At 56.0% G+C, this 12,491-nt stretch overlaps 1 protein-coding gene across 5 annotated transcripts in view; it reads right to left on the bottom strand.

Annotated features, from left to right (window-relative positions):
* Window positions 1-12,491, bottom strand: part of EPHA8 (EPH receptor A8) — a 45,729-nt gene that overhangs the window by 16,908 nt on the left and 16,330 nt on the right. For all 5 annotated transcript variants that reach the window (XR_003517976.2, XM_027583061.2, XM_027583078.2 and 2 more), the window contains one exon: window positions 6,316-6,979. Coding sequence is in view for 4 of the 5 variants with exons in the window: in XM_027583061.2 (XP_027438862.1) it covers window positions 6,316-6,979 (664 nt within the window). In the remaining variant the exon portion in view is untranslated. The remainder of the gene's footprint in view (window positions 1-6,315; window positions 6,980-12,491) is intronic.

Below are 12,491 nucleotides of genomic sequence, written 5' to 3'. Positions count from 1 at the left end.
ATCCGGGCGCCAGAGGCACAGCCGTGAACAAGATCGACACGGTCTCTGCCCTCAGGGAGTCAGCCTCTTTGAGGGAGAGACATACAGTAAATGAGGATGTGATCACCTCCAGGAAGGAAATAAAGTGGGTGATGTGGCAAAGGGTGAGTGCTGGGAGGAGTTACCTTCCTGGAGAAGGAAATGATATTTAAGTCTTGTCTAAAGAATAAGAACAAGTCAGCCTTGCAGGGAGTGGAGACTTTCTAGGTTGAGGAGCTCCCTAAAATGACACGTGGATCCATCACTGCACGTTCAAACCCTCACGGGCTCCCCAGGGCCTGAACAGCAATGCCTGGCATTTGAAGCCCTCCTGCAGCCTCCTCCAGTGTCACGGCTCCCTCCCCACCTGCAGGCCAAACCAAAGGACTGGCCATTCCCCACATCCAGCAGTTTGCTTCCTGCCTCAGGGCCTTTGCATGTACCGTGCCTTCTTCCTGGGATGGCTTATCCCTTTGGTCAACCTGTTGAACTCTTTCAAGATTCATTTTAATTGTCCCTTTGAATGAAGCCTTTCTCCACACCTACACACACACACACACACACACACACACGTACAGAGAGGCCACCACTCCCTGCCCTACTTCTGCAGCCCCTGCTCAGGACCACCACCTATCACACTACGGCTATACTGTTTTATCTGTATGTCTGACTCGCCTCCTAAACCAGAGGTGTTTGTGGGCAGCTCCTTGTGAATAAGGGCAGAGTTGCCTTATTCATCTCAACGTTCCTAGTGTCTGCCTCATAGCAAAAGTTGTCAGCCCTTGTAGGGGTTTTCAAAGTGAGCTAATCCTGCCATTACCTGCTCTGGACAGAGAGCGAGCCCGGGAGTTCAGGAGGACTGAATGCCACCCAGCCAGGTGGCTCCCGGCTGCACCATGGACCTGACCTCCTTTGCAACAGGGACCACTGGGAAGTTTATGGGATTTCTATCCATTAAGTCCCGTTCTGGAAAACTTGGTGCTTGAGAGAAGCTTCACTTGAAAAGACGTCATGTCGTTTAAAAAAAAAAAAAATCTCTTTATTATAATAGCTAAAATCAAGTTGATTTGTAAAATTCTCCCAGCTCGAGAGAAAACCTGGAACCAGGAGGAATGACTGCCCTCACGTTTGCTTCACAGACTCAGAGGCCGCAGAGCGGACGGGGCCTACAGGCTAAAGAGCTGAAGGAACTGTGCCTCCGCTTTGAGACTTCTTCCCTCCCACCTGGAGAGACCCCAAGAGGTCTCGGGCCTGACAGGGGGCTGGGAGCTTGGGGGTGTAGGGCTCCAAGCTGACACACTATGATCTCACCTCCTCCTCCCAGAAGCCCCCCCCGCCAGCCCCGGGAGACAGAGTCCTGGGGCAAGCGGAAGAGCCTTCCTCGGGGCCCAGGAATCGGGCTTTGCACTTCATCAGCAAATATTTGTTCAACCCGTTGTTGAGCTGAATGATAGTAATCCTCGTTGTCATGATCAGATCCAGGTCGATTAGCATTTCAGGGACCGTTTGCTCATTCTGCCCTGCATTTATTCCTTCCCCCAAATTTACTGAGCTGCTACTATGGAGCCGAGATAAGCAAGAGCTGGTCCCACTTTCAAGGAGCTGTCTGGGCCGTGACAGGCACACAGAAAACATGTGGTGACATCTTGGTGCGATTTGTGGCATGAAGGAAGCGTGGCGAGATGGCCCAAAGTTCCTGAGTCCCTACCGGCCAGAATTCATCTTGTTCTTGTCAGTTAAGAGCAGAAACTCGGGAGCAGGCTGCCTGGGTTCCTCTTCTGGTCTGACCCCTTCACCTAGGCTATGAGACTTTGGGCAGGTTGTTGGGCCTCAGTTTCTTCATCTGTAAAATGGGGATAATAATAGGACCCACCTCCTAGGGCTATTGCCAGGGTGACCTGAGTGCATGTGAACTCACACCAGGACCATGCCTGGCACTCAGTCACAATGCTGTGTGGTGGCGATAATACATCTCTTTTGGAGTACCTTGCCCAAGGCTCCCTGTTGAGCCAGAAGGCAAACCCAGGTGGGGAGCCTCTGGGGCCTGGGCCTTTCCCCCACCAGCCTCTCAACACGCGTCCAGGGCTTAGAGATGGCCCGGCCTTCCTGCCGCTCGCCAGTGGGTGGTTCTCACACGCCCTGCAAATACCCATATGGCTATAACGTGTCAAAGCCAGATTAATCTGCACAATGAAAATAAAATAATCTTTAATAAGAATACTAATCACCAGGCCTCGGGGAGCCCAGAGACCTGGAGGCAGAGCTGGGAATTAATGGCTGAGACAGATGGAGCAGCTCTGGGCTGGGGCCCGGCCCTGCCCGCTGACCCAGGGCGCTTCCGGAGCCCACGTGCCCGGTGAGTGGGCCGAGCGCCAGGCGGGGCCACTGCCCCTGCCGAGGGCACATTGCCCAGGCCGCCCGCCCGGCTGGCAGCTGCCTGTGGCCCTACCACCTCTCCCCGCGCCCCCGCCAGGAGCCTGAGACTTGACAAATAAGGTGTCTGCCGGTGGATGACCAAAGGAAATTAATTCTAAATCAGATTTTAAACACCGTCAGGAAAGCAAAAGAGCTCGGCGCTCACGCTCCCCCTCTGAAGCGAGACTCTCTGATATTTATAGAAAAATGATTAGGGCCTCCGAGGGTGGTTTGTATTCTGCGTCCAGGTGACGGGAAAGACGGCAAGCAGGGCTACAGCCTCGGGGCTGCAGCTCTGTTGGGTGGTGTTCGGAGAGGTCTTTCCCCTGCCCGGACTTGGGGGGTGGGGACTGCGGCCAGCTGTGGGGACAGGTCACGGGGCCTGGCACTGTCGTGAGGGGGGCACTCTGGTTGGGAGATGTGGGACCCAATCGCCCACTCCTAGCAGTGTGCCCTTGGGCCAGTCACTTCAGCTCTCCGGGCCCCCACTTCCCCACTGGTAAACGGGACAGGCTCCCCATGGCTCTGACTTCCTTCTGCGGGTCTCTGAGGCCTGAGGGCAGCCCAGGTAAGGCCTCACAGAGCCCTATGACTGGCTTGGTCCCTTCTGGGCGCCACTGTCTTCTCTGTGAAATCAAGTGCTCCCTGGCCACGTATGTGCAGAGCTTTGAGGGTGAAAGCAGGGGGAAGGGGACCTGCAGGCTGGGAGAGTGGCCGTCACCGTGTGGGCTGGTCCCTGCCGCAGGCCTCAGGCTCCGGATCCCCTCCTTTTGCTAGAAGGAAGGCGGTGGGATCAGGCTGGGCAAGCCGGGACCCCAGAGCCCAGCCCTTCCTCTTCAACTGTTCGCTCAGAGACAACTGCCTGACGGAGAAGGCCAGGGGGACCCACCGTCCTCAGGGTGCCCCTCTCAGGTTGGTCGGTGGCAGAGGGGAGCTGCAGCTTTGAGAGGACAACTCACGTAGCCCAGAAAGGCATCCCACTCTGTTCCCAGCTCCTGCCTGGCCCCCAATCTCACCATTCTCGGGCTACCCACCCAAAGAGGGGTGGGGTCAGGGGCCCCTGGCAGGGCCGCCAGCCGGAGCCTCCCGTTGGAGGGGCTCAGTGTCAGACCCATGCTGCTTCTTCCAAGGAGGTTACACAGACAATCCAGAAACCCACTCAGGGGAGTGAGAAAAGTCTCTCCTCGTGCAACTTGCCACTGGCATTCTGTCCCCAAACCTCTCTGCTTCCAGTGCATTAGGAATTAATATTTTTTATAAAACCTGTAATTATCCTGCAACTGGCATAATTATGTTGCATTGTGGTTTAAATGTAAAATTCAAAATATGCTGCAATTTCCTAACCCCGCATTAGCATTTCTTTATTGTTTTTTATTAATACACCAGCAGGGCCAGGCAATGGGAATGGCCTTGGCCTCTCCCAGCCCTGGGAAGGTCCCGCTGCTTGGGACTTGGGAGCTTTTACCAGGAGTCCTGCCCTTGACTTGCTGTGGGGCCTGGGGCAAGACACATTCCCTCTCTGGGCTCCACTTCCCACCCCTGTCAAACAAGGGGGCTGGAGCAGGACCCGAGACCTCTGACCCCACCGTCAGGAGGAGCAGTCTCCCTCCCAAGGTAAGGGTGTCCCACTGCACGCTGGACAGACAAATGGCTCACTCGTGCTTGCTGGCTAAACCCAGAGTTGCCGTCAGTCACTGACCTTGAGCAGGGATCCACTGACCAGCTGGCCTGATTATTATGGCCTATGCTGTACTAGTTAGAACTGTTCTATTACCCCAGGGAGGGGGGAAGCGGGGTTTGGCAGAGGGCTCTGTTGACAGAGGAAGCAGTTCAGGACTCTGGAGGGAGCCAGCCTGGGATCAGAGCCCTACTCTGTGATTTAGGTTGAAGGACTCAGTTTGTCGCATCTGTAAGATGGGGATATGCTACCTAGCTTAGAGGACTTTTGTAAGCATGAGAAGGTGTGTGAACTTCCTGAGCGCAGGGACTCCCTGTGCCTAAATTCCCATGCCTGGGACACACCAGATGCTCAACAGAATGAGTAACTGCCGTGACAAGGAGAAAGTGCTTATTAATGTGCCTCGTACATGGCAAACACTCAAAAATTGTTGAGGGACCTTATTGTCCCCATCAGGAGGGGTGCTGGAAGCCAGCTCTGGTGGGGAGAGCAGTCAGGCTGGGCCAGAGATAGGCTAAATGCCTACACGTGGCTCCCAGCAAGACAGACCCGACTCAGGTCCCAGCTCCACCTCTCACCAGCTGTGAGGCCTACGCAGTGACGCTACCTCTTGAGCCTCAGTTTCCCCATTGGTAAAATGGATCTGTAACACCTGCCTTGCTTCAGTGAACAAATGAGTTGATGCGTGAGCCTCCCTTTGTGAGCTGCAAAGGCACTAGGGATGTTGGTTATCATCCAGCAGGGAGCTGAGAAGTGCAGCTTCTCACTGTGATGGGAACCAGAAGAGGCTGGAAGCCTGGGAGCCTGACAAATGAGGCCACAGGGGCAGAACAAGTCCAGAAACAGGCGAACGTCACAGAAGGTGCTTTGGGAGTTAGGGTCCCCGAGAGGTGAAGGCTCCTAGCAGTTGGGAGCGTGAAGGACTTCTTATGGAAACCAGAGAGCCCCAGAGAGGGGCTGGAAGGGGTCTGGTGGCTGGATGGAGTACCCTGATCCCAGAGAACTACCTTGAGTACCACCCAAAATTCTCGGCCTGTGCCCTGCTCTGTCCTGTGAGCACCAAGGGGTCTTTCCTGCCTGCTTGGGGCTGAGGGATGGGCCCCATCCCAGGTCCTATCTGGGGCCAGGCCCCAGCCTCTCTGATCCCCGCCTAGGAACATCTTCCCCCACCCCAGGAGACCAGGGGTCCCAACAGCAGGCTTCACTATGCTCTGAGTGGCTGAGCAGCCATGTGTCCAGCCCCCCAGGGAAGCCACGGAAGGGCAGAGGGCAACCAGCTGAGGCACCAGCTGTCTGTCCAACCAACTCTCACAGTGTCCCCGGTGCTTGGGATACCCCGCTACACCACATAGTGCAAGTGTGACACACACACGCAGCCTGAGGTCTGGGCCCTGCTCCTGGTCTCTGGCATGGGAACCCGAGCAGCACACTGATGGGAACAGGTGCCATGCTGTTCCATCCTCGGCCTTCCTCTTCTCAAGGACCTTGGCTGTCTTCTCCCACAGGTCCCAGGGTAAGATCCCCCCAGACCCAGGCAGGCTGCTTCAGGTGGCCCAGGGACACACCTAGACAGGGCTCCCCAGGTATCCCTGCCTGCGCACCTTCCCAGGGGCCCCATGCTGCCCTCCTACACCCAGGGACTGCTGCCATTTCCCTCCACTCAAGTTCGGTGCTTTTGAGCATGGACTCCGGAGCCAGACCTCTGGGTTCAAATCACAGCTCTGCCGCTTCCTAGCTGTGTGCCCCTGGGCAAGTTGCTTTGCCTCTCTGTGCCTCAGTTTCATCTATAAAGCCAGGATAACAGTAGCTTCTATTTCATAGGGTAGCTCTGAGGACTAAATGAGTTAATATGTGAAAAGTGCCTACAACGATGCCTGACCTAAGTTAGCTCACAGTATTGTCCCCTCACTCAGCTGGACACCCAATCCGGCAGGTGTCCTCGGAGGTACGTCTCCACAACAGCCACAGAGCCTAGCCCCTGGCTGTAGTGTGTCTCCCTGTCTTCTCCCTCTCCTGCTCTGCACACACACACGCACGCACCGCCTGGTGTATTTGCTGACACGGAAACACTGGAGGGTCACCCCTCTTCCCAGATGCTGCTGCCCCCTCCCGACGCATGCTGCCCGCAATGCCCCCCCACAGCCAGGCAGCCCCCTCCCGGGCTGAGCCCGGGCCCGCTGGCCGCCCCCGCGCGGCGCGCTCACCCTCACAGGCATCCCGCCGCTCCTCGTAGCCGGCGCTGCACACGCACTTGCCGATGGGCACCAGCCACTCGCCCTCGGCGCTGCAGTACATCTTGGGCGTGTCCCGCTCCTCCGAGTGCCGCACGCACTGGCCCCGCACCTCCACCAGCGAGGACGAGTCGGCACCCGTCACCGCCTCCGAGAAGGCAGCCAGGTTGCGCACCATAGTGGGGCACTTCTTGTAATAGATGCGGAGAGACAGGATGGCGAGGCACGCGCCGATGTCCTGGAAGGCCAGGTAGAAGCCGCGCTTGCTGAGGGGGCCCACGCCGCGCACCTCCGTGTTGAGCTTGAGGCGCCGCACGCCCAGGTCGGCACCCGTGAAACTCTCGTCGGCTGCGATGGTGTCGATTTTGAGGAACTGGCTTTCTTGTGTGCTGGCGCCCAGGTCACGGTCCGACTCCAGGTAGTAGAGGTTGAAGGTCTCCTTACAGGTGCCCAGCACGCCAGGCATGCTGTTGCAGTCGCGCAGGGTGAACTTGATCTCGGCGTAGACGCGCCGGGCGCCGTCGCGGGGCACCCAGCTCGTGCGTAGCCAGTTGTTCTGGTTGGGGCTCATGACGTTGCACACCTGGTACGTGTGGATGGGCTGGAAGGACTCGTCCACCTCGTTGATGGAGTCCCACTGCAGGCAGAGAGAGCACAGCGCTGAAATGAGCATGAGCACCTCGCCCTCTCCTGCCAGTCACCCCTGCCACATGCGCACGGGGCCAGGGGCATCCCTGGGAGGAAGACCGAATGTTCTCTGCCCTTGAGTTGCTGACCTTCTACTGGACCACAACTGTGAGATGTGATCCCACAGGTGCCCCATCCTTCCGAGAAAATGTTATTTGCTGCAGTTTATTGATGAGGAAATAGGTGCAAGCCCCATGTCTGAGGTCACCCAGCTGGTGAGTGGTGGAGCCAGGACTGGAATTGATGCCAAAGCTACAAAACCCAACCTTGTGTCTATATGGTGGCTCCAAACACTCCCAGGGTGGGAGGTTGGGGGGTGGGGTCAACTTTGCTTGGGTAAGTCAGGGAGCCCATGGGTCCAGTTTTCGTATCAGTTGCCAGAGGGATCTTTCTAATGCGTGGACCTGACTATGCCTCAAATCCTTCAGCAAGGAAGTACCAGTGGGACCCTTGAATGTGGTGGCTTCTGTGCCAGGTGCTGGCCAGATACCAGTGATTCAGAAATAAATCAGACAGGATCAACAGAGTGAAAGGCAATCCAAAGAACGGGGAAAACATACCTGCAAATCATGTGTCTGATAAGGGATTAATATCCAGAATATATAAAGAACTCCTACAACTCAACAACAAAAAACCCGAACAGCCCAGGTGGAAAATCGGCAAAAGACTTGAATAGACATTTTCCCAAAGAAGATATACAGATGGTTAAATAGTCCACAGAAAGATGCTCACCGTCACTCATCATTAGGGAAATACAAATCAAAACCACAATGAGAGGCCATTTCACACTCACAAGGATGATTATCTAAACAATAGGAAATAACAGATGTTGGGGAGGATGTGGAGAAACTGGAACGCTTGTGCCTTGTTGGTGGGAGTGTAAAATGGTGCAGCTGCTGTGGAAACCAGAGGGGAGGTTCCTCAGAAAGTTAAAAACAGACCTACCCTGTGACCCAGCAATTCCACTTCTGGGCATATACGCAAAAGAACTGAAAGCAGGGTCTCAAACAGATACGTATACACTCAAGTTCACAGCAGCATTATTCGAGGTAGCCAAAAGGTAGAAACAACCCAAATGTGTCCATCGTTGGATGACTGGATAAACAAAACACGGTGTATCCAAACAATGGGACAGTAGTCAGCCTTAAAAGGGAAGGAAATTCAGATGCATGCTACCACACGGGTGAACCTTGAGGACGTTACGCAAAGTGAAATAAGCCAGTTGTGAAAGAACAAATATCGTATGATTCTGCTTAAATGAGGTCCTTAGAGCCACAGAAACAGAGAATGGAATGGTGGTGGCCAGGGGCTGGGGGACTGGGGAATGGTAAGCTGGTATTTCATGGGGACAGAGCTTCAGTTTGGGAAGATGAAAAGAGGTTCTGGAGATGGACAGTGGTGACGGTCACACAACACAGTGAATATACTTAATGTCACTGAACTATACACTTAAAAAGCGGTTACGATGGTAAATGTTATATGCATTTTACCACAACTTTTTTTAAAAAGAAAGGAACACTCCAGAAATGCTCCCTCCCCTTGAGCACCTCACAGTCCAACAGACAAGGTGGTGGAGGGCTCCATGCCAAAGCGGGTGGGCATCTAAGGGATCGTGGAAACTTCCTGTAGGCTAAAGCAGGAAGCTCTTGCACGGATGGGAGGGAAGAACCCCCGAGAGGCCTGGAAGAATAAGCAATGTTCAGCGAGCACCAGATAGCCCAGATTGGCTGCAGAGGATTCACGTGCAAGACCGTGCTGAGAAATGGGCCAGGAGTTAGAGGTCAAGACCTCTTGGTCTCTAACCTGCTGTGTGACCTTGAGCAAGTCTCTCTTCCTCTCTGGGCCCTAGCTTCCTCGACTGCAGAATGCTGGTTGGCCAGGAGCAGTCACAGTGGGCTGAGTTCCGTGGACTCCCGAGAGCCCTGAGGAGGGGCTGCAGGCTAAGAGCAGATGGAGGGGATGGGCTCTGGGTCCCTGCCTTGGGTTGGCCCGAGATGCAATGCCTTGCTCTTCTCTCTTCGGCCTCTATGCGCAACCGTCCTTGAACTAGAGATTCTATTGCTTAAGGGGGATGGGGGAGGTAAAAACCACTCTTCGTGATGTTCTGAGAACCTGGGGGTTTCTGAGTGACCCGCAAGTGCTGAAGTGGGGACCACGGGGTCTCAAGTCTTTCCCATCTGAGGAAAGCCCCTCCATCTCATCTCGTCTTGGCCAGCAGGTGGTCTCAACCCTCGGTGTCCACATCTGTAAAATGGGGCTCAGACAGGCCCACCTCAGTGAGGCTTGAGAGGATGAAAGGAGTAGCGGGCTGCCAAGCGCTTGGCTTGGGCCTGGCACAGCAGGGCACCAGCGGAACGGGACTGCCATGATGCCGACCTGGCATCTTCCCAGCCCACCTGTGCCTGCCTCCAGGGACCCCAGCGCAAGAGGTCCAGGGTGTGCCAGCCTCACCTAAAAGCTTATGCCTCCTACACCCCCAACTCCCACAGGAACCCCCCGTACCCCACGCTGTAGCCAGGGCCTCTGGGCAGTGCTGTGCCACATCTGGGGTTAAAGTCATTGTCACAGTTAATGGAGCACCAAAGAGCCAACCAGCTGCCCCCATCTGTTTCCTGCCAGGGACCTGGATAAATTCATCAGCTCCCTCTGAGTCTGCTCCAGCCGCTCCACCAGTGCCAATGGCCTGGCCTTGCCCTGCCAGCCCCGGAGGCTGCTGCAGATGCCCAGAGTGGCACGAATTCCTGGAGGCTGGTGCAAGGATGGAATGAGCCCTGTTCTCCACCTGGGCAAACCTCCCCACCCCGCCCCCCCGAGCCCCTGCGCCCTCCTCCTCCAACCCCTGCCATTGCTCTGCAGCTCTGTCCTCTGTCTGGAACAGAATGCCCTGCCCCAGCTGTGCAGCCCTGGGGATCTCCCCTCCCCTCTCTGAAGTGTGAAATGGGCCAGCTGATGCCTGCCCCTTCCCCCTACTCCAGGGGGTGCTGAGGGTCAGGGGGGACAACAGAATGTGCCTCTCAGCTAAGGCAGCGCTGGTTAGCACCCGTTAATTCACCAGAAGCGACGAGCAGGTCCCAGCATGTGGAAGGAGGCGCACGGCCTGATGAAGAGCCTGGGTCCTGGGGCCAGAAGTCCCCCGACCTTAGCAGAGTTGCCTAACCTCTCAGAGCTTCGGGTTTCTCACCAGGAAAATGTCCCTTTCGTGCATCCTCATGGATGACAAGTGCACGGAGCAGGCTCTGTGCTCATTCCCGTGTTATAAACGGGGAGGTGAAGGCCAGGGAAGTGACTTGCCTGGGTCACACTGATCAGAGGCAGCAGAGTACCGGCTCGTCCAGACCCAGCAGCACCCTTGGCCTTTAAGCTGTGAGGCCTTGGCTGACAATCCCATCACTCTGCTGATGCTGGACACAGCCCTGGATGGCCCTTGCTTCCAGGCTGTTTCAAGAGCTTTCAGAATCAGAGGAACCTCACGGAGCCTCAAGGCCCATGTCCACAGGCTCCCTAGCCAGCTGGGCAGGAGAATTGCCTGGAAAGCTTATGAAACCAAAGATTCCCAGGCACCTCCCCAGACCCCCGGGACACGGGGCCCTGTATGCCTCACTTGCTAGCCTGGAACAGGTTCAAGGTCTAGAGTCTGGGAACCAGGGATCTCACCCAGCCTTCTTTCCCCTCCAGGCAAGCCCAATCTCCAGCCCCCATAAAGATGGAAGGTGGTCCCCGGCTCAGCAGACAATGCTGGAGGGCCTCCCACCCTCTCACGATGAGGACATAGACCAAAGAGAAGATCGGGGACCCAACAGAGGCTCTAGGCCCAAGCGATTGGAGTTTGAGTCCATCCTTTGAAAACTGTCTGATGGTGGGCAAGCTATTCCTTGCTGCTCTGAGCCTCAGCTTCCTCATCTGTGAAATGGGGTGGCTGTGCCTACTCACTCACAGGATTGGTCGTGGGGATTAAATGAGATCATGTCTGTGAACTGTTCAGAGCTGTGTGAATATACGTTATTTGTTCTAACTCCCAAACAGGATAAGGTAACTCTGAGCCATGCTTCATGGCACCTTGCGAGCAAAAGAACCTTAGATTTGCAGCACAGTCAGTGAAAACACAAGTCCAGCCATGCTCCCCACCTGCTTAAAACCCTTACAATTCCTTGTAAGGAACTCTAAAAACCAAGTCCTAAGTTCTGAGGAGGACCTGGGGCCAGGCCCACTCCTTCCTAGCTGCTGGGTCTCGGGGGAAAAGCTGACCCAGCCATCGGCCAGGCGGTCACCTCCTCAAGGCTCAGCCCCCTGCCACTGGCAGAGCTGGCTCACTTTCTCAAGCCCTTTCACACCCTGCTCACCCCTGGGAGACAGCCACCTGGGGCACACACAGAGGAGAAATTCACAGGGAGAAACTGAGGCCCAGGGAGGTAAAGACACCTCAAGGACCCAGCCTTTGCCCTTAGGCAGGGCTAAGCTGCTCAGGCAGAAAGGAGTTCCCTCCTGGCTCTTGGGCCCATGTGGCCTGCTGTGAAGCTTCCTGAAGCCTGGTACATGGGGGCTAATGACAGTGGACTCGGCTTCCTGCTCCAGAGGGAGGGGAAGGGGGGCTCCAGCCTGCCCCCAGCCAGCCACAAATGGCCCGGATGAAAAGTGAAGAAATACTCCCACTCCCTTCACACATAGTCACTCTTGATGTCATTGTCACCATCATTATTAATATTATTACCCCTGTCTCCAGAGCCGTGGAAACCAGCGAGAGAAGTCACGTGTACGTGACACGCCTGCGTCTGTGATGGGGGGGTGCATTTCTGAGCACGCCTGCAGGAGGAAATGTCTGTGACACAGAACCCTAACACACACTAATGACAATGACAGTGACAGTATATTCAGTAAGGGCTCACCAGGTGCCAGGCACAGCGCCAAGACCAGGTGTCACCTCCCCTCAGCCTGACAGCAAAGCCCACGAGGTCATCACATGCTCATCCCTTGCCACAGATGGGGAGCTGAGACTCAGGGAGTGAGGTGGTGACCACCAGGGCCATCCCGCTTGTCAGTGGCAGAATCGGGCCTCTGCCAGGCTCATGGATCCTCCCCCTGCCCCCAGGTCTGGATAAGAGAAGCGGAGGGTCAGGCAGTGCAGCTTTGTCTCTGGATGTCCTGGGGTTACCACGCCCACTCCCCAGGAGGATGGGACCCATGGAGACCTGATGGGCTCAGCCCTGGGTCACCATGGAGGCCAGAGGGGCCTGGGGGCTTGGCTACACCTGCTGGCAGGTGCCGCCCAGATGCTCTAGGGAACAGAGTAACAGGGGCCCGGGCAGCTCCTGGTGAAGGCAGGGCATGAGGGAGGGGACCAATCCCCAAGGGGTGAAAGGCCCGGCTGGAGCCCATCGTGAATCTGTAGGCCCAGAACACAGACATAAGGATCCCACACCTAGGGCCTCAGACTTAAGAATTGGGAGCCCAGCACCAGGGCTGGT

Source organism: Zalophus californianus, chromosome 4 (genome assembly GCF_009762305.2).
Source record: "Zalophus californianus isolate mZalCal1 chromosome 4, mZalCal1.pri.v2, whole genome shotgun sequence".
NCBI lineage: Eukaryota > Metazoa > Chordata > Mammalia > Carnivora > Otariidae > Zalophus > Zalophus californianus.
This window is presented reverse-complemented; position numbering and strand designations above follow the sequence as displayed.